At 51.8% G+C, this 21,847-nt stretch overlaps 1 protein-coding gene across 1 annotated transcript; it reads right to left on the bottom strand.

Annotated features, from left to right (window-relative positions):
- Positions 1 to 3,807: 3,807 nt before the first annotated feature.
- LOC117027174 (fatty-acid amide hydrolase 1) lies at positions 3,808 to 21,727 on the bottom strand. The gene is made up of 15 exons (XM_033114624.1): positions 20,202 to 21,727; positions 13,423 to 13,536; positions 11,802 to 11,936; positions 11,438 to 11,571; positions 11,151 to 11,357; positions 10,864 to 10,904; positions 10,505 to 10,629; positions 8,877 to 9,002; positions 8,289 to 8,386; positions 7,019 to 7,118; positions 6,675 to 6,715; positions 5,761 to 5,800; positions 5,167 to 5,275; positions 4,481 to 4,626; positions 3,808 to 4,220 (listed from the first exon to the last, which is right to left on the bottom strand). The coding sequence occupies exons 1-15, from the start codon at positions 20,394 to 20,396 to the stop codon at positions 4,092 to 4,094; spliced, it is 1,740 nt and encodes a 579-aa protein (XP_032970515.1). The 5' UTR covers positions 20,397 to 21,727; the 3' UTR covers positions 3,808 to 4,091.
- Between the last annotated feature and the right edge of the window lie 120 nt (positions 21,728 to 21,847).

The raw sequence follows: 21,847 nt of genomic DNA, 5'->3' as shown, positions 1-21,847 counted from the left end.
CTGCGATGACCCTAAAAGATGGTGTCTAAAAGGGACAATAGCAGGTCCCCTGGCTGTGTCTTGAACTCCAATATTACAACCCTAGGGAGAGGAAAGGTGGACAGGGACATGACACCAGCAAAGGAGCGCGGTGCTTTTGTCTCCAGTGTATGTGGTCACCTAGCAGAGAACCTGAGAGTGTTTAGCGCATGTTTTTTGGTGCACCCAGAGGGTGATTGTGCAAATGAGGAAAGCACACTAAGTCTGGAGTCCAGCATTTGGATTCAACGACTTCTCTGTTCAAGTCGTCGGCCTTGGATAAATCAGCAACCCTCTCTGAACTTCACTTTCCTCATCTATAAAATGGAAGTAATGAGGTCCTTTTTTTTTCCAATGAGATAACAGATTAACTCCACAGCCTAATAGATGTCGATCCTATTATTAAGACACAGTCCCGGCTTTCAAACATGTACAGCACAAAAAAAGCCCTTTCAACACACCTGATAGTTGTAAGAGGACAACTACCCTTGCTTTGGACAAGTGGAAGGTCTTGAGGTGGAGACATAGGAAGATTACTCTAGGCAGAGCAAGCACAGTGAGCAAAGGGTGGGAAACGTGCAGTGTCCTGAGCAAGGGCCACATGGCCAGGAGGTGGGCACTTGGTAAGGGGAAGAAACCAGAGTGGTCAGCAGCAGAGCAGGTCAAGCAAGGTTTTGCAGGTCACCGCCAGGAGTCTGGACTGAGCATAAGCAATACTACATGTTCCAGGTGTCATCACTTCTTTAGGTATATGTGCACAAACGTTGAATAACTATAGTGTACCCCTGAAACTCAGATAATACTGTATATTAGCTATATTTTTAATAAAAATCTTTTTCAAAAAGTAAATGTTTTTGGTGTCATCAGATTTACATTTAGAAAGGTCAGCCAATTGCCATATGAGGACAATTGGAGACCAGTCTGGATGCAGGGAAGGCCAGCCAAGGTGTGGCAGTTGAGAAGGGAAGAGGGGAAAAGGCTGAGAACAGGCAGTAGTCACATGACTTAGCGGGTCTTGACCTTGGGCAAGGTATGTCACCTTTCTATAAACTGGGGACAAAAATGCCTACAACAGGGTTAATAGGAGGATTAAACGACATGACTATTAAGTGCCCAGAAGGTAAATGGTTCATAGTAAATACTTGATAAATGTCATTCAGATTGCCCTTCCCCCTTTATCCTAGTCACTCCATGCATTAAGTAGTTAGGGTCTTCACTAGCATACCAGCCTGCCTCCCTTACTCCTGTCATTAAATATCCTCCAGAATGTAAGTTCCAAAAGGACAAGAGCATAGTCTGCAGTCCCAGCACCTAGTACAGAGCTTGGTCCCTAAGTAGATGCTCACTTAATGCTCTCAGAATTAACTGAGCACCTTCTAAGCATCATTCCACATGCCAAGGATATAGTGATGAGCAAAATGAAGCACAGCTCTCAGGAAGCTTGTTTGAGCTAACACAAAAAATAAAAAGTGACTCCAGATAGTGCTAATGCTATGAAGTACAAAGGGTGACGTATTAGAAAGTGTCAGGGAAGTTGTTTAACCAGTGGGTGATCAGGGCAGGTGACATTGAAGCTGAGTGTTCCAAGCACAGGGATAGCTAACACAAAAGCTGTGAAGCAGCTTGAGATGATCATGAAACCAAAAAGTGCTTATGTGGCTGGAGCACAATGAATGAGAGGAAAGGACACCCAAGATGAGGCTGGAGAGGTGGGCGAGGACCACGACACACAGGGCCTTGCAGGGTACAAAGAGGGTATGGATTTTATTCTTGATGGGATGGGAAGCCACTGGAAGGTCCTAAGGAGATAAGTGACTTTTAAGGGATCACTGTGGCTACAGTGACAGGCAAGGATGGGAGCAGGGAGCCCTGTTAGGTTGTTGCAGTGCCCAGAGAGGCAGGTGGCTTGGATTAGAGCGTAGCAGTGGAGATGGCACTTGTGCAATGTCCACCTCTATCATCTTTTGGCTGCATTTGGCCCCTTGTCTACCCTTTCCCTAGGCCCTGATCACCTGGGGAGCAGATGTGTTTGTGTCAATGTCCACCACCCCCACAAGTCCATGAGCCCAAAGATGGCAACCAGATTTGCTTGAGCTCCTGCACTTTTCAGCACAGGATGGGTGTGGCCATGCTGAGACTTCAAGGGTGAATCAATGAGCCAGTGGAGGAATGAAGGAGAACCACCTCCACTGTGGCCTTGCATATGAAAGCACAAGGATATTAGTAACCAAAGAGAGAAAAGAGTCAGTAGGAGTTAGCTGGGTCAGGTGAGTTTATGGAATGAAATGGGGCAAAATGACTCAGCAGTTACAAATCAGGGAAAGTGCAGCAACTACTGGGTCACACCAATGTACGTGTTCATGTGGGTGGGTTCCTCTGGGCAGCCCCAAGGGTCTGCCCTGAGATTGATGCACCAAGTCAGGTACACCATCCGCAGAGAGTGCAGGTGCCACTGGTTGAGCAACTTGGAGGGAAGAGTCCCTCCCGGGTTGCATAAAAATCAGGGCAAAGAAGAAAGCCTTTCAGCTGGTCCTGAAAAGAATTTGAAGTAGGCCAGGAGAGAGGCTGAGGCCTGCTCTGCTTGAGGGCTCAGGCTGTGGCTGAGAAATATCTTCTACAACAAGCAGGGGAGTGAGGGCTGGAGCCAGGGAGAAGCGAGGGGGATCTGCTAGCGGGGCCAAGAAGCCCCTCGTCTGTCACAGGGAGTCACCCTTCCATTTGCCACACAACACAGTGCAGGGAGGAGTGACCTGGCAGACTGAGCTGAGACAGCTCACTTGCATCTCAACTGTTAATTCTTAAACCATCCCTCTCAGCCCCTGGACCAGAGCCTTAGCTCAGGCCTCAGGCCCCATTCCCCAGATTAGGATACTAGAGCAACCCTCTTCATCCTGTCCCTCCAGCCTATTCTTCTCGCTGCATTTGTGTGATCCTTCAAGCGCCCCTGAGACAGGATTCAAATTCCTGGACTGGGTCTCCAGGTCCACCTTGATCTGGCCCCACCTAGATCTCCACTGCTTCCCCTGTGCCATCCAACATGCCTCCAGCTACCAAGCTAATCCGGGTCTTTGGGCACACTGTTCTCCCTGGTTCGTCCTCATCCCCTATCTCAGCCTCTGGGACATTTCTAGACTCAACAGAGGTCCTCCTCCTTCAGGAAGCCTTCCCAGAACAAGCCAGTCCTTGGCCGGCCCTGTGAGTATCCTCTAGCAGATTGCCTTGTCTGGTGCTCCCCAGGCCAGTGGGCTCCTCTCCCCAGCAGCACCAGCTCAGGATCAGCACTCCAGACTCCCTGCTGCCCTGTACTGGCCACGGAGCACAAAGATGTACAGCAGGCTCCCTGCCATCAGGGGGAGGCAGTGTGTTAAGGGAGGCAGCTCCCCCTGACCCCCCACAGACGCCCACCACATGGGGCAGACTGGGAGGAAACTAGCCACCTAAGCGAGACCTCAGAGGAAGGAGGGAAGGCCTTCTGGAGAAAGAGGGATCTGAGCTGGACCTCAAAGGATTTAACAGTAAACGAGCAGAAAGTGTATCTCCAGCAGAGGAAAGGAGCAGAGGAAGGAAGAAGAGGAGAGGTAATGTCTAGCAAAGTGGGGCTTAGTCTAAGAGTGGGGAGGGGAAGGGTGAAGTGCTGGGGCTGCAACACCCACTCTGAGAAGCCTGTGTCCATCCTGTGTGTGACAGAAAACAGGGGAGGCTTCGGAGCAGAAAACTGACATGGCTGGAGCCAGGCTCTAGGAAGTCAAGTCTCCAACGCTCAGCACCCTAACAATGATGGCCAGAAAGTACACAGACTAGAAACCATTTAATGGTTAGTGAGCCTTTGTCCATGTCATAACCACTAGGGGGAGTCAGGGCAGAGAATGGGGACCAGGGCAGAGATGGGGGTGCAAGGTTCAGACTCAAGGGGTCTGGGCTTCTTGTAGAGAGGAGAAAGAGGGGACATGAAAGTCTCTGCCCCCAGGCTGAACATTTCCTCTCAGGGTGGCAGCTGTGCCCTGACTAGACTGGGTGCAGATGTAATGGTCTCAGGTTGTCCAGAGTCAGCCAGGCAGCTGGGCAGGCAACAGTCAGAATGGCCGCTTTTCAGGGGTCATCAGTCGCTCCACCTCCCGCATTAACCTCAGACACAACTCTTCCTGCCATGGCAGAGCCACGCACTGCACGGCCACAGGCAGCCCCACGCTCTTCTTCATGGCCTGTAGGGGACACAGGTATCAGATCAGGATGGGGGATACCAAGGCAGGACCCCACCCCGGTCCAGGAAGCATCCCAGCAGGAGAGGAGGGGCAGCACAGCAGGGCCAGACCGAAGTCTTTAGCAGTTTTGCATTAACAAAGACAGGGAAGGACTATATGTGTTTATATTGTTTCCTCCGCAGCAGCTAGAGTTAGGGTGTGGGTGTAAGTCCAGGGGAAGGGGGACCTGAAGTTGGCCAGGACAGGCCCCTGAGTCTCACCTTCTGCAGCATCTTGTCCCAGATATCCCCAAAGTAGCCCTTGTAATGTTCCATCTGGGCCTCATCCTCGATGGTCACCGTGGTGACAGGCACCACCCCCGCTGGGAAGTCCAGGCAGTTGTAGAGCATAGTGTAGCTGACAGCCCCTGAGACACAGCACAAGTCAGTGCAGCAGGCCGGGTGACCTTCAAGGCCAACCCTCCTGTCTGTGCCTCAGTCTTCCACCTTATGAAATGACCTCCACAGACAAGGGCTGGACTTGAGTGACAACGCCCAGGAATGCAGATTCAGGGCAGGCTGGAGAACCTGCAGATGGTTGCCCTGTGCCCTTGCCCCTATAGTTTCTTCCACCTGGAATACTGTTCCTATTTTCTTGGCTTATTTAAATACTACCTGGACGTCAACCCCCATCCCCACCCCAAAACCACACCACGTAACTCAAGATCTCCAACTTGAATAGTGCAGAGAACAGGGAGCTCATTCCCTCCCAGGCCATCCCATGTGACTGCCATCTCCCCACTCAGCCAGACTATGAGCCCCCAAGAGCCAGGTCGTGCCCCAGGGATGCTGTCCCCCCCTAGGGCTCCTCTTCTACTTCCCAGCAGCCCCATCAGGCCCAGGGCTGAGCTCATAGAAAAGGAGGGATAGGCGGGGTGTCAGGGACATGGTAGGACAGCAGGCCTCACCTGCAGCCTTGCCTGGGTAGTTCAAGTCCATAGCAGGGCCTAGCATGGGGGTGAGCAGCACATCCAGGTCCAGTGCTCTCCACTGGGTGATCACGGAGTTGCGGTACACCTGGGGAGGGTACCAGCATAGCAGGGGAAGCAGTCAGACCCAGCCTATCACATGGACTCTCCAATGCAGGCACTGGCTGGGGCAGATCGGGCCTCAGCCCCTGCCCTGGGATCTGCACTGAGCCATCGTGGGATGGAGGCCCTAGGGACACACAGGCCTGGCTGCTTTCAGGGGACATCAGTTTCTCCACTCCTTACATAAACAGCAGATACCGCTTTTCCTGCCAGGGCAGGGCCACACAGTGCCTAGCCACAGGCAGCACCAGAGGGGCGAAGAGGCATCCAGGATAGGAGCCCCAGGCTGACCCAGCCCTAGAGGATGTGCATGTGGGCAAATGAAGGTCAGAGAGCAGGGCCCAAGCAGGCCAGGACAGGGAGTGAAAGGGGGAATGACAGGTTACTCCAGGAGACCAGTGGCCAAGAGAGCCCAGTGGCAGGTATGCTGTCCACCCCCACCCAACTCTAGTCTAGGGGTTCTGGCCTCACCTCGATCTCATGCTGCAGTTTCCAGAGCTTTTCAGCAGACCTGGGCAGAGGGAGTGAAGTCACCGGCCATGACGGTCACAGCCACAGAGATTGACAACATCAGGTCCCTACTCTTAACACCTCCCAGATTACAATCCTGCAGGGACCCTTCTCAACTCTATGGGAGCTCTGAGAGGGAAGCAGTGTAGGGCAGAAGCTCAAATCCCTACTGTCCTATCCAGAAGATCAGGCCCCAAGAGGGACTTAGGCTGGCTCACTTAGTGACGCTACAGCAGAGCCAGGACAAGACCAGGCCTGATTCCTAGCTACCTTTGGGACACAAAGGAGAGGCCAGAGCTGTCGAAGGTCCTAAATGCCTGGTGGTGAGAGAAGGAGCAAGTCCACAGGACATCAGAGCCTGAAAGTGGGCAGTTTATGCCCTGCGCTTTACCCACTTGAGCCACTAAGGGACAGGTAGGACCCAGTGCAGCTTTAGTTCGTTTCAGATCTCTCAGAGAAACATGTCTCACAGGGTCACCAGTATCCCCCTTTCCTCTGCCTTATGCCAACTTCTTCCTGGTCTTCTCCACTCATGCCCCAACCAGGTCAACTTTCGCCTCTCCACCCTCTCCCATAGCATTTTCTCCCTAGGCCCTTGCTCTCCAGCCAGACCTGGATCTTGCTAAGACAATTTCAAGGTCCCATCTGAAGGCCACAGAGGGACTATGTAATAGACTCTGTGACTCAAGATACCCAACTTGAATAGTGTGGGGACAGGGAGTTCCCATCCTCAGCACTTTTCAAGTTGGAGACCTTAAGTTACAGGGCTGCCACCTTAGCTGGGCCGCTTCCCAAGTCTTTTCCTGTCAGAAACCACTTAAACCCAGGTCAGGGGAAGAGGAGGTCCGGCATCTGGGCATGGGAAATATTCTTACCGACACTTCATGTTGCTGACAAAGGCTGCTAGCCTTGGGAGCTGCAGGAGGACAGACAGAGTCAGTGGCTCAGCTTTGGATCACGTGCTAACAACAATTTTCTACAAGCCGAGTCACTCATGCCTCTTCCCTTTGTCCCTTCCCCCAGGGCCCAGGTCCGCACCTCTTTTAGCATGCAGGCTTGCTAAAAATCATAGTGCATGGGAGAAGGAGAGGAGTCTGGGTGGGGGCTGGAGAGAAGAGGAGGCCATGCATGCTCGACCAAGAGAGGCTAAGGAGAAGGGGGAAGAGACCCAGAGGCTCCCTCCCACCCACCCCACCCGTTCCACTCCTTGTGCCCTCACCAGAGGCCTCAGCAGGAAACCCAGCAGTCCTTTAAGCCAGCTAGGCAGTTTCAGAATCAAGATCAGGTCCCCTAAGCAAGGGTCCACGAAATCACCTTTGCTGAGAGACAAAGGGTCCGGTCCAGGCACTGCCACCCCAGACATCCCTCCTGGCTTACCGCCACCCACTGCAGCCCCCCATTCTCTACTCAGCGACCCAGTCACCTCCCTCCTCGCCAGACTCCAGTAAGCATTGGAGGTTTCCAACCCCTTCATCTGCCTCTTTTCAATCATGTGACTTGTTTCTGCTAATCCTTTAGGATGCCTGAGCTCCATCCAACCCCGACCCCCCCGCCCCCCGCCAGGAGCTCCGCAAGGCAGGACTCTGTGTCTACCTCCCTGGCAAACTCAGCTCCTATGGACTGAGAGCAATGAGGACTGAGGGCAACATCTCCCTGGCCAGGGCTTGATACTGAGGGCATCTCCCTATTGATGACACCAGCCTGGAGGCATAAAAGGGGCTGTCCAGAGTGAGCCACCCATGATACTTGTCTCTGAGGCTGTCTCTGGCTGCAGATTTCAGGGAAAGATCTCAGGTATCTGATCCTGGGGTTCATTCGCAGGGCCAGAGTGAGGGGTAGCCCCTTCCGCTGAAGCCTGGATCATACTCTGCTACCGGGAGGAAGTCCAGTCAGCCCAGGCTTGTCACCAAGAGCCCGTGACAGGCCTGTCCTCCACCCTGTCAACCTTTAAGGACTGAAAACATTCAAGCTGAACCAGTTTCTCTAAACGTGAACTCTGCAAAGTCCCTTAAAGAGGATCTGGCCTAACCTACCTACTTTATAGAAGAAAAAACTAGGGTCCTGCCTGAGAGGGAAAGATGTGGCTTAAGTCAGAAGAGCCTGGAGTCACAGATGTCTGGACCCCTGCCCTCCTGCTTGATCCTGCCGTTGTCTCTCAGTCTTCCCCAGACACGCAGCTCCCCGCCCACCTCCTACCTCCCAACAAGCTCAGCTCAGGGCCAGGCTGCAGATGCTCAATTCAGCCTCCCCTTGTGCTCGCATCTTTCCAAAGTTTCCTGGGCAAGGTATCTCCAGGTTCAACCTGCAGTTGGAGGGGCAGCAAGGTCCCTGCCCAGAATGCCCAGACCTACTTTGTATTCAGCTGAGGCCTGTCCCCCATTTTCCCCCAGACTGGCCCATCCTGGGGGTGGTCACAGCACCCCATTGCTTTCCCTGGGTCTACCCACGTCCTGATCCTAGCACAGATCCTGAAACCCAACATCACTCACAAGTTCTGTAGGAAGGTGGTGCCACCATCACTGAACAGCCCACCTGTGGACAGGGTCTCCAGAGCATAGGGTATATTGCTTGGCAGGAAGGGAACCAGCTGCAGGGATTGAGAGGTGTAAGGCCCCCCAGACCTAGAAACCCTTAGGTCCCACCACCCCCATGCTGCCCAGGTGGCCCCAAGGATGGACTGGACCAACCCTGCACACATAGTAGCCTTCACTGGAACCACAAAGGTGGCCTATTGGCCCATGAAAACTCCCTGCAAAATGCACATGGTGAAAGAAGTCTGGGACTAAGCATAAACTTATCTGAGGTGAGCAGACCAAGACCCACTGGTCCACCATCTCAGGGACCCGGGAACCTCTGCACAGCTGTGCACCACTGTCTGTGGTTAACGAGATCCCCCCAAAGCTGCACTCACACATCCCCAGCATGAGCTGAGTTCATCCCTCTACACTGGTACCACAGGGACACAGTTCCCATCCCCAACCACAAAACAATCAGGGTATAAGGATGCCAGGAAGAGGTGGCAGCCACAGGTGCCAGGGAGGGACCATGCCAGGATTTCCAGGCTTCCACAGCCATACCGTGTGGCCAGCAGCCTCAAGGCTTTGCTTGGTCTCCAGCAGGGCCCGCTTCATGGCTGGGGTAGGCATGGTATAGGTGTCTGTCTCATAATACCCTATACGCAGCGGCCGAGAGCTTGTGTAGACCTGGGAACAAGACACCGGAGTCACAGTCAGGTCAAGAGAGGGTGACCCGAGGCAGGGCTCCCCGAGATCAGAAATGCTACTCAGCCTGACATATCTGTGAGGCCATAGCCTGGATCCGCTGAAAATTGACAGCCATGACGACTCCGCAGGGGCAGAGCAAGGACGAGGATTCCCATTGATCACATGAGGACACTGAGGCTTCAAGTCCAGATAGGGAGACGGGGCCAGAGTGAGGCCAGGACTTCCCCAACGCCACCCAGTGGAGAGTGACAATGGTAGGTCTGGAACCCAGGCAGCCTGTCTCCTGAGCCGAGGCTCTGCATTGCCTGTTTCAAGAATGCAAGTCCTGGCTCTAGTGATAAATTGTTCCAGACCTCAGGACAAGGACCTCGTCTCCTCCTCTCCTCCCTCTCAGGAAGGGGTTCATGAACCACTGCGCTCAGCTGGAACATCTTCCTCTGCTGGGGAGAGGGAGCTCACTCCACCCAGCCCAGATCTCCCACCTGCCAAGAAACACTAAGGCCCACTCCTCTGTCCAGGGGCCCTCAATCCTTCCAAGGCAACCTGGCCTGGGTGAAGGCAAGAGGTCTGTGCCGGAGAAATGAAGCTTACGTCACAAGCTTACTGTCTACATTAACTTGACTTGACTATTCTACTGTCTGCATCCATCTAACTTGACTACTCCTGAAAGCTTTGTTCATAAAGTACAAATAACTTTATTTTTCATTCCTGAAAAACCCATCGACTCTTCAATAGAAGTATCAAATGACAGTTTATACTCCAAGACTCACCTCAAAATCCTCACCTTGCTGGGTCCACCCATCCTAAGCTATTACATATGATCCTTACAAACCTCCACACTGAAATACCTGCCTTTAATCAGACTTCAAAATCTCAACAAATATCCCAACTTTGCCCCCCCACCCCTCCCAGCCCTTGTGCTAATAAGGTTCTGTGGAGGCATCGTTCTACCTCACCACAGAAATCAATAAACTCAGCCTTGTCTGATCAACAGGCTGTTTGGTGGTATTTTGGGCAGCCACCGTGCGACACTGCCAGCAGATCCCAGCATTCTCTGAGAGAGAGCTCCACTTTTAACTCACTAGGCCTACGTGCCAAGCATTTTACTGGAAGCTGGAGATATGGACACAAATACTGAAGAAAGACTTCTATTTGCTGAGACTCAAACACAGGAGGTACAGGAGTTCTCCCTCAAGGTGATCTTGGGGCCAGGAAGTGGTTGTTACAGAGGCTAGGGCCAGAAGGCAGGCCTGTCCTCAGCAAAGGCTCCAGGCTGTTGATTTGGAAGAGTGTTTCTAAGTGAGGGTAAGGGCTCCATCTGGTGGCTATCTGTGGAGCAGCAGCTGACCCTGGGCTCAGACCTCTGGGGGGTGGTTTTCAGTACACAGGGCCTCCAAAGTCTGCCTGGGAGCTGCTCTCTGGGCTCAGGAGCACCAGTGATAATTGAGCCCACCCCCATGCATAACCTTACCCCTGCTCACCTCTTCCTTGAAGGGCACTGGGGGCACGGTGGGGTCCAAGCGGAACATGTCCTCACACAGCAGCGCTCGCATGCATAGTGCCAGGCTCTCCACGTCCCGGGCCATGGGGCCGACTGAGAGCTGTACTGTGGGGTGGGGAGGGGAAGGGAGAATGATCACTTGGCCCCAGGGGGCTCTGAGGCTACGTTCAAGTAAGAGTTGGGCCATTGCCCAGGAATGTGGGCAGAGACAGGAGGTAGGAACTCAGACCTAGAGTAGCCTGGGAGCCAAACTCTGCCCCCAGGAGAGGCAGGGGCAGAGGTGGATCAGGCATACCCCAGCCACCTCCTCCAGGGCGCTGAGGGAACTGCAAACCTCACCTGCCATCTGTCCATAAACACAGCTCTTCAGGCCAATCTTGCTGAATAACAAACACAAGATGTTAGAAACAAGAAATGCCCAACCTCTGCCCCACCCACACCCATACTACAGCTTGGAACTCTCACCACTTGGAAACTAGGAACCAAGCCAGTGGTGCTGGGATACTCCCGCCCATTAAAACCCCAGGGAGGGAACCTCTACCTGGAGCCCAGAGAGGTGGGAAGCTAGGCCAAGGTCACACAGCAAGAGGCCCAGAAGCTCCCTCTACTCATCACCTATACCATACCTGAGGCGGTTCCCCGTGGGCTTGAGGCCACAGATGCCACAGAAGGAGGAGGGAAAGCGGATGCTGCCTCCGATGTCAGTGCCTAAGCCCAGGAGGGAGCCTCCAGCTCCAATGAGGGCCCCCTCACCTCCCGAGGAGCCACCTGGGCTCTTGGAGGACTTCCATGGATTTGTGCTTTGACCAAAGAGGGGGTTACTGCAGTCATAGCTGGAGGAAGCAGGAATGGGTCAGCCATGTCATGCTGGCTCCAGTGACCCTGCCTCCCACCCCCGCACCAGCGACCCAACCTGAGCATGGACTGAGGGACGTTGGTGTGTACGAAGGGCACAGCGCCCTGCAGCTTCAGCACCTGCACCACCACGCTGTCACACTCTGCTGGCACCCCCTCATTCAGGCTCAAGCCCAGTGTCGAGTCCTGGCTCTAGAAGGAGGGTTAGGCACCAAGAGGGACACGGCTGGTGAGTCAGGGGCCCTTCGGCAGCACGCGGTCCACTCCCATCACCTCTCACAGGCCAAAGTAAGGCACACCATGGTGCCCTCTCAAGCCCTCTGGACCTGATCCTTCCCGTGAGGGCCCAGGGGGATCCTGGACACAGAGCTGGCTGGCAGGGATCGGGGGAAGTTGAGTCCTGATACTGAGACAGGGCGTACCTTGTAGCTTAAGCACTCCTTGAGGCTCACAGGGACACCGTAGAGCAGACCCTGTCTTGGGGCCTGGGACAGTTGAGTCTCACAGTCTGCCAAGTAGTTGGTTAAACAGTTGGTCTCTTTGTTCACTTCCCAGGCCTGCGGGAGAGAGAAATGGACACCAGGCAGAGTTAGGCTGGACTTTTTTTAAAAAATTGTGGTAAAATATACATAACATAAAATTGGCCTTTTAACGTATACCCAGGGAAAGGGTAGCCAGCAACATGGCCCAGAGCCAGGAGCACGGAGGATAATCTAGGGCCCAGCACCCACTTCACTGGGGACATCAGGCCCCAGCCACACGCTGCCTATCTCTGGCCTTCAACCCCAAGATGAAGACAGAGTACTCCCAAGGGCCAAGGTACAATCAGGGCACTCAAAGGAGCATGATGCTGGCCTCAGATGCCCCCAGAGGGAACAAGCTGGGAGGAGGATAACCCTTGGTCACGCCCCTCCCCCTCCAAGCCACACCTCTGCCCAGTGAGGCAGATGGGAACCAGGTAGATCCCCATTTCAGACTGCACTGGGAGTCAGCACAGAGCAGGGCTAGAGCCAGACTCCAGCTTCCCAGTGCCTAGCATGCTCTCCTCTGTCCCAGGCCACCCCACACCTGCCCTAGCTAAGCTTCCCCTTTCCCAGGAACTCTTGAATCTGATAATCAAGTCACATGGAGGAGTGACTGACTGATAGCAATTATATTAAGGAGGGTGGGAGCTTCACTGAAAGGAATGACACACTCACAGTGGTTACCTGCCTCGGGGCCTTGCTAGAGCCCTCAAACCAAGGCTCATAATACCAGCATGGGCCAGGGAGCCCTACTAGACTGAGAAACAACAGCTTGAACTGGAGTGGGGGGGAGGCAGAAGAAAGGTGGGGAAGTGAACACTGTAGAGGAAACCCTCACTCGGGCTGGGAGGGAGGAGGGTCACAGGAGGCTGCATGGAAGAGGGGACTCCTTCTCTGGGCCCTGAAGGCTAGCCAGGGAAGCCTGCTGCACCAAGTAGGGCAAAGTACCGGGAGAAGAGCCTTCCAGATAAAGGGAATCCTACAAGAGCCAGCACAGAAGCATGGCCTACTGAGCTACTACTGATGCCCCCCAAACTCCAGAAGGCCTTGGCCAAAAAAGATTCTGGAGACGGAGTTGAAGCAGAATGGCAGAGCCTGAAGAACTGGAGACCTAAAAGGGATCTGGCCAGGTGGCTGGCGCTTGATCAGGTGGCTGAAAGGGGGTGGGGACAAGGGGATGGACGGGAGAGAGCTATAGGGAGGGAACTGACCAGACTTGGTGACCAATGGGATGGGGGCAGGAGGGAGAGGGAAGTTGGGGCTGAAATCCAGGTTTCTAGCTAAAACAATATGCTCAGTGTCCCCCTCACCCCCTATACGCAGAGTCAGTCTCCCTTTTCTCTCTCTCTCTCTCTCTCTCACAGACACACACACACACACATACTCCTACAGCTCCTTCCCTCCCTGGCAGTCCCTGGCACTGTGGTTCCAGCAGATCTCAGCAGGATGAACTCCAGGCCAATTTTTCCCCACAGCCTGTACGGAGACAGCAGATAGGAAGGAGTAGGCAAGGCCTTACCTTTCCCACGTAGGTGAAGAGTGCAGCCTCGGGGGACAGTTCTCCACTTTGTAACTTCTGTACCAGTTGAGGCAGGGTCAGGGCCAGCAGGGCCTCTGAGTCCAGGTCGGGGTTCTAGGGAGACACCTCAGATCAGTCCCTAACTTCCTATAGGCCCCACATGTTGCAGCAGACACCTGTGGCCCACGTACTTAAGTCCACACACCTACTAAGCAGATGCTCAGTCACATACCAATCCATGACAGACATGCCCAACAGCAAAGCTGATACCATGACCCAGCCTGGGCAGGCCCTTGCCACCTGCAGACAGTGAAGATATTATCTCTTTAAGAAGCTTCCTGGAGGGGATGCCCAAGGAGAGGCCATACCCAGGCTGATTATTAAATCATTACAAACCACCACCACCAATGGCTGCCTACTGTGTGCCAGGCGCCACGTTGGTGTGCTCTCTGTTTTAATTATATCTTACCACTATTCCCCTTGCACAGATAAAGAAATTGATGCTCAGAGAGGGGAAGTGCCTTGCTTAGGACCGTACAGGCCAAGTAGAGTTCTCTGCCCCACTCAGCACAGGCTCCCTACTGGCTACCTACCTGCACCAGACCACCCAACCCCTAGCAGGAGAAGGTGAAAACAAGAAGCCCCAGTCCTGGGTAGTTGGGCTGTAGCTGGAGGCCACCTCCAAAAGAGGATTTTTTTCAGTCATTCCACAGATATGTTTTAAGTGCCTACTCTGTACCACAGTAAGCATGGAGATACAACAGTGAACAAAAAAGGCATATCCATACTTTGGGGGGCTTACACAAGGTGCTGGGTTGGGGGTGAGCAGATAATTAATAAGTACACAAATAAGAATTTTACATGGTGTGAAATAACTTAAAGAAAATAAAACTGGGTGCGGTAGGGGTGGTCAGGGAAGAGCTCTCTAAAGGAGACATTTGATCAGACACCTCACTGCCAGGCCTCAAAGGCTCCCAGAGTCCCTGGGATCAGCCTCTGCCTGCAAACACCCAGCTGATTCCTCCTCACCCATGCTGGGCTAATTAGTAAGCACGTACGAGAGGAGGAGAATTGATTCACAGCCACCAGTTCTCACCTCTACCTTGCCCTGCTCTTGCAAAACTCTCTAGGAGCTTCCTTGTTGCCAAATCCAACAGATACGTGACTCTGTTTATTTTGCTCCATGTCTAATTTACTACACGTTGGCTCTCTTCAATTTCCTCCTGAGCCCAGAGGCACCACTCTCCCTGATTTCCTTCCTGCCTCTTGGAGACTTCTGTCATCTATTTATTCAGTCAACAAACATGTTCTGAGCACCTACTACATGCCAAGGACAACGTTAGGTGCTATAAATTTAGAGGTAACCAAGACAGGAAAGTCCTGCTTTCGTTTAAGAAAAATTTAAAAATTAACAAATAAAGGACAAATCGCTATTTTGTGAGAAAGCAAATAAATAGAGTGTTGTGATGGAAACAACAGAGGACTGACCTAGATGCCAAGGGCAGGCCTCTCTGAGGAGGTGACATTTTGGCTGTGATTTGAAGGATGAGAAGGAGTCAGATGTGGGAAGAGGCAGAGGCTCCTTGAGTTTCTTCTGAGCACTTCTTCCCTCTCTGATGCTGGGAAAGTCATTCCTTCTCCCGGCTTCCACTCCAGGCTCTCCTGGCTCTCCACCTATCCCATGGCCTCCTGATCCTCCTCCCAGCCTGACCTCACTAACCTCAAACCCAGTCACTGGGCTATTCCCATTGGCGCCCACCCCTCTGTGCCCTTCCCCCTGAGCTCGCTGCTCCCCCACTTTCCACCAGCTCCTCCTTCTTCTCCTCTATGTTCCTCCTTCCACCAGCTCCCTCGCTGCCATCCATCCACATACTGAAGTGAGGAAACAGGAGTCATCCTGGACTCCTCCTTCTTCCTCCTACCTGCATCCAATCAGTCACCTAGCCCCCTAAGTAGCTCTAGAAAATGGCCACCTCTCCATTCCCTCTACCTAGACCCTCGCTGGTGCTCATGCTTTCTCTCCCAAGTCAAACAGTGGCCACCTAACTAGCTGCCCTGACCAAGCCTTGCTGCTCCCACCCACCCTTCCCACTAAGCCAGACAGTGCAGAGCCCAATCAGGCCTTGCTTCTCCCCTTAAAACCACCCTCACACCACAAGCTCCAGGGCATGTTCCAGGAGATGCTTCCGGGCACAGCCCTGTCAGATTCCTCTGCCTCCACTCAATATGACACCAGTCACTCACACCCACTATACCCCCAGAGCTGAGAGCCCTCCACACACACCCATCACACAGCCTGTGTACCCCGACCTCAGTATCAGGAACATTCTACCCTTTCTCTTAATTTGTTAAATAGTACAGTACTTATTTGGGATTTTTTTTTTTTTTAATACAGGACCTACAAAGAAGGAAAAAATGGATCCATGCTCTCTCTCTACACACACTAAATAATCACTGGACATTTTTTTTAAAGGTATACAAAATGAAAAGGGAACATTCCCCCACCTGTGAGACCACCCTGCCCAGCCCCTCCTCTTCTGAAAACTACATCACAGTTAACAGTTTCTGATGAAACTTTCCAGGAAAAAAATGTTTATGAAAAACCCACAATATATAATTGTTTATATATATTTTATTTTCGCACAAAGGTATCATACTATATACACTGTGCCTCTCTCACCTCACAATGAAAATAGCAAGATTGCTTTTTGCCCCCTGATTATAGAAACATGTGATCAGTACGTTTTTTTAAAATAAAATACCTAACAGTATGGGAAGGAAAGTGAAAATCACCAGAGAGCCCATCACACTGGGACAATTGCCACTGACAGTCTGGTCACCGCCATTTCCCGCCTCGTTACAAGGTGCCCACGAACTTCCTGTGCACTTCAACTAGAAGCTATCAGCAAGCTCCTCTCCATTCTCAGCACAAATTTTAATTCTTTCCTATGTTCCTCCTCCATGTTGACAGTTGATGACATTGTTAACAGCTATTCTAAAGTCTTCAAGTAGTTATCAGGCAGCTGAGACATTTTCTCTTTCACAAGACACAAAAAGTAACTCTGCGCCTCCAAGAGACCAATCTGTGAACACGAAGGAAATCAACTTTGTATGGAAAGTGTACAGATAACTTTTGAACTGCGGGTGTGGCCACTCTGTATGCAGACTTTTTCAAGGGAAGAATACTATAGCTATCATTGAATCTGTGGACAAAAAATGGGGTTCTGTGGAAAGTACCCTCACAGAGTGACCTGCTCAGAAATTCCTAACCGGGCAGGTCACGGTAGGTAGTCATGCCCCTGCCTATACCTTCTTTAGCAAAAGGTTTTAAGCCAACCCTGTCCATTGTTCTTGAGCATCTAGGCTAGCACACCTTTGAAATTCCAGAAGTAATTCCCCTTGAAAGGGGTATTAACCCTCAAGGAGCACATCCTTAACTATCCTATAATCTAATCCTTGACTTAATTTCACCAGTCTTCCTTACATCCCCTCCTTAACTTCAAATCTATAAAAGCTGCAAAACTGTTATTCTCTGGAGCATTTGAGATCTTGCTCCCTAGCATATGTCACCAATCTGGCTCAAATAAACTCATAAAAATTCTCTACAGGCTTGGAAATTTTTACAAATCATTGCCATTCCTCTGTCTGTCTTCCTCCTTCTGAACCACCTACTGTCCTAATTTCAGGTATTCTTCATTGTCCTCCGTGTCTTTTTTATTTTCCCTCATTTTTTTTTTTAAATCTCTTTTGTTCAATTTCAAGATATCTTTTCCATTTGATCATGTAGGCCACTGATACTGGTCTCAACGAAAACTATACTGTCCTTCAACACATCTACGGAATCATTTTGTGTAAAAGTCAGGTTCAAGGTGGGCTTTGGAGAAGGCCAAGAGATGGAACTACACATCAGATCCAGTTGAAGGAAGTGACATTTGTTAGACCAGTGGGATTTTGACAAAAGGAGTCAAAATATATATAATAGATGGGGGAAAAAGGCATTCAAGGTAAAAGTACAAGGACAAAGGCACAGAGGCATGGGCAGTTGTTCTGTGATATCTGTCCCAGCCATAATATTCTATTATTAGTGCTCCCTCTTATAGATTGGAAAAATAGAATCGACTAGGTATTCTACACCAAAAAGGATTTATTTAAGAAAAACAGGATTGCAATCCAGTATGTACAGAAATGGCAAACCATGTGCGCACAATGAATGGGACAAAGATGGAGGAAAAGGAAGTTAAAGGGAGGGGCTGTTGCAACCATAAAGCTGTTGTAAATACAAGGTTCTTCCTTGTAGGGCTCTCCAATGATGTAGTGGCAGAACTCCTCCCATAAGCCCTAGCTCCTCCCACAGGCCCTCCTGATTTCTTCAGGTTAAAGTCTCTGTCATAATTTTATCAATCTTCAGTCTAGAAAGGCTATCAAAACTCATTCAAGGGGCAGGGTGGGGGAAAATGGGCAAAGAGTTGTTACAGGTTGTTAAAGCTCACATGGTCAGCCAAGTTACCAGAATACACCTTACTCTAGAGTTGTTCCACATCTAGAAAGAGATGAACCATTTTGTGATGATCCCGGAAGTGCTTAGGATTCCCCCGTCATCCAGCAACACTTTGGAATACAGGAAGTATTGGCCTCCTAATAAGCTTTGTCTGGAGTCTATCAGGCAGGAGCTGTATGTGATACAAGCTGCTATATTCTCCTAGGGCCTGATCAGCGCCCTGCTTACCTCAGTGATCTGTTATTCAGGGCTGGGCGGAGAAAGCCCCAGCAGAAAGGCTGCCAAGACAGCTTCAAAACTCACCTCCCTCTTATCCAGTGGCTCCAAAGCCAAGCAACTGGGCTCATTAGGAGCAGGGAGACTCAGGGGGGGCTGAGTTCAGCTAAAATGCCCCCCTCCTACCTGCCCCCAATGCCTACAAAGCTATTGTCATCAAGCTCCCACCCCTTTGCTGATAGCTCCAAACAATGAGGCTCCTGAGGAAGCTCTCCCTTTCTTCTGCACAGTCCTTGCAAAACCAAAAGGTGATTTCCCCACTTCCCCTGCTAGAAGAGCCAAGCTTTGGCACTCAGAGGCCAAGTTCTCCTGTCCCAGGGAAGATGTATAAATAACTTTTTGTATTTCAGGTCCAAACTTCTTCCCTGGAAGATTCAGTTCTCAAAAACAATGAAAGGTGGTAGCTCCAAAGGGATGCTGTGTAAATAGTGACGCTTGGAGTTGAAGTGAGGGAAGACGCACGCTTCTACCACCCCACATTCCTTCCAGCTGGTGGATTCCTTGCGACTGGGAGGGGAGTCTGTAGGCAGAAACTGGGCAGATTCCTGCAACTGTCCCACGCAGCATTTGGAGCTGGCAGAACTCAGTTGGCTGCACAGAAGGACTTGGGGCCTCAGGAGCAGCTGAGAGTCTCGGGGCTGAGCCCGGGATCATCAAAAGGACCCTCGTGGAGGACACCTAGAAACTCGGAGAGAAGGAGGACTAGACAAGTGGAGAACCTGTGTTCAAAGTAGGGGTTTGGATTCAACACCAGGGCCTCTCAATGTGGGAGGAGGAAACCCTAAAAATTGACTGAAAGTGGACTTTTCAGCCAGCTTGATGAGTGAAGGCTAGAACCAGGTACATTTTTATTTCAACAAACAAACAAACAAACAAGTAAATAAATAAGACATGTGGAGTAAATAAATAAGACATATGTGGAATAAATAAATAAGACATATGTGGAGTAAATTCATACTATTACATCTAGCTAAAACCTCACTCTAATCAAGGCCGCACCTTGGGCCTGGCCATCCAAGGCCCAGTCTCCCTTCCTAATCTCTCTCCCCTGCTCCTCTCCACTGGAATGAGGTTGGATGGTCCCAATGGACATCTTAGTACTAGTTCCAGCTCTACCCCAACTCAGAAATCACTTGCTGCAGCTGAGCATCTGTGACAAGCAATTTTCAGTGACTTCCTCCGTGTCTCCCACTTAGGCACACCCTTCTGTTTCCTGCTGTTCTCATCACCTGAACCACCTTCCCACCTGTCAGATCCAATTTCTTGCAAACACATACCCTCACAAACACTCGTGACCAGTGTTTTCTACCTCAGCACATAAGACAACCATCACAGTTCAGCATTTTGATTTCTAACTGGGTCCAGTGTCTCATACACCTGGAGGGAAAGCCCCCTCTTGTAGGCCCCTATACACACACTGAGCTGATCCAGAAGGAGAAAACCTTGTTGGCAGATCACGCAGGGAAGGGCTGGAACTAAATCTGCTCATGAAAGGAACTTGTCAGGACTTGGCCATGACAATCTGGGCAGAAAGAGCTGGGAATACTGTCATTCCAGCCCCGCTGTGCCAATAAACTCCTTGTGCATCTGGGCAAGTCTGTCTCCAGCGCTTCTTAGGGTTCTTACGCACAAATCAGTAAGTTTGAACTGTAACGATCCCCGCAGCCATCACACGGTGATTCCAAAGTCCTAAACCCTAGCATCCCATTGGTTCTCACGCTTGTGTTTTAGCGTTGTTATGATCAGTGATCTTGAAACTCTTTGGCACCAGGCAAAGCTCCTCTTTGACCCCGTGCGGGGTTGTCTCTTTCCTCCTCCTCCCTTTAGCCCCACCTGTCTCAGAAAGAAGACGGAACGAATTAGGACAAAGAGGGGTGCCAAAAGTTACAAACCTGCTCTACCCACACACCTACGCTGCCTTCCACCTACCCCTCCACGCGTCTGGGCAGCTGTAAGTGCTGTAGGGCGTACCCCCACCCGGTGCCTCCCCGACTGCGACAGTCACCTGGAGCCGGAAGCGCTGCGCCGCCTTATCCATGCTTTCCAGGGCCGCTTGCTGTCTCTGTCGCGCCCGGGCCCCCGCACTCCTCGCTCTTCGGCGACCAGACCAACGCAAGGCCACGGCCGCTGCCATGAAGCAGCAGGCCAGAGCAACCCCGGAGGCGCCAGAGAGCGCAGTCCACAGTTTGTCCACCACCATGATCTCCAAACGCCGATAGCTACCAAGAGCGACAGAGCAATCAGCACGCGTGGATCCCGCAGCAAAACCCGGCTTGGATGGGCGGAGGATCAGCGCCCGCCTGCGCAAGAGGGGCGGGAGGAGTGTAGCTCCGCCGCAGGGCCGCAGGGGAGCGCGTCGTTGCCTGGCAGCGGGCCCGAGGCCAGCGGCGCGCGACCGTCGAAGTCAAGCCCGATGGCCCGGCTGGTGTGGCCCCCGGCGTCCTCCCGCATTGGGCCAGGAGGAGCTGGAGGAGAGGGAGGGGCACCCGCTTCTGGTGGGTGGCCTCGGAAGCACTAGCGAGCGTAGCAGCGGTTCGGCGCCGCGGCCCGGCTCGGCGTCAGCGCCATGCACCCCAAAGCCCCAACTCCCGGAAGACGCGGCCCAGGTGGAGCCCTCTGCAGGAAAGACCAGCCAAGAGGACGCGGGGGAAGGGGCCAGGGACAGATTGGGCCGTGGATCTGATTAATCCCCGCAGTTTAGCATCTTTCCTGGAGAACCTTGCGTCAGGGCCGGCACCGCAGGGCCTCACCTCTTCCCTGCACGAGGCTTGGTGGTGCAGGGCAGCCCTGGGACAGACACAGGAAGTTTCTCTGGGGCGCCCACCAGCTATCCCTTCCCTTTACCCCAACCCTGAAAACCACAGATCCAAGCTATTGTGACCCACGGCTGGACCTCTGCTAAGGATGGGCTGTTTTATGTCACAACGAAAGAGGAACTCATGACCAAGACTTAGGCAACATTGCCAAGCTTCTAGGTCTCTAGACATAGCGCCTCCTACAGCCCATATCAAGCTACCTTTTGGCACTATTATACTGGGGAGGCTTGGTTCTCTACCGCCTCTCTCTTCTCTTGTTGGACGTCAAGTGCACAAAATTGGATTAAGAATAAACTTTGTTCATGACACTCTTATCATTTTTATCATGCTCAAACTGGTTTGTTGTTGTTGTTGTATTTTTTAAACTATATTAGGGAACAGTGTGTTTCTTCAGGGCCCATCAGCTCCAAGTCCTCCTTCAATCTAGTCGCGGAGGGCACAGGTCAGCTCCAAATCCCAGTCGCCATTTTCAATCTTAGTCGCAGGGGGCGCAGCCCACCATCCCATGTGGGAATTAAACTGGCAACCCTGTTGTTCAGAGCTCGCACTCCAACCAACTGAGCCATCCGGCCACCCCCACAATACTCTTTTATGCATAGCCTTTTACTAATTTAATTATTTTGATAATGTAATAAGCACTAAATATGAAAGCTAGAACCTTGATTTTGTAATACAGAATTGTACACCTGAAATCTATGTAATTTTACTAACAATTGTCACCCCAATAAATTAAAAAAAAAAAAAAAGCAGCAGATCAATGATTACCTGGGACCAGGGATGGGGGTACTGAGTGCAAAGGAACCCAAAGAAACTTGAGGAAATGGAATTATTTTCT

This window comes from Rhinolophus ferrumequinum, chromosome 9 (assembly GCF_004115265.2).
Source record: "Rhinolophus ferrumequinum isolate MPI-CBG mRhiFer1 chromosome 9, mRhiFer1_v1.p, whole genome shotgun sequence".
NCBI classification, from domain to species: Eukaryota; Metazoa; Chordata; class Mammalia; order Chiroptera; family Rhinolophidae; genus Rhinolophus; species Rhinolophus ferrumequinum.
This window is presented reverse-complemented; position numbering and strand designations above follow the sequence as displayed.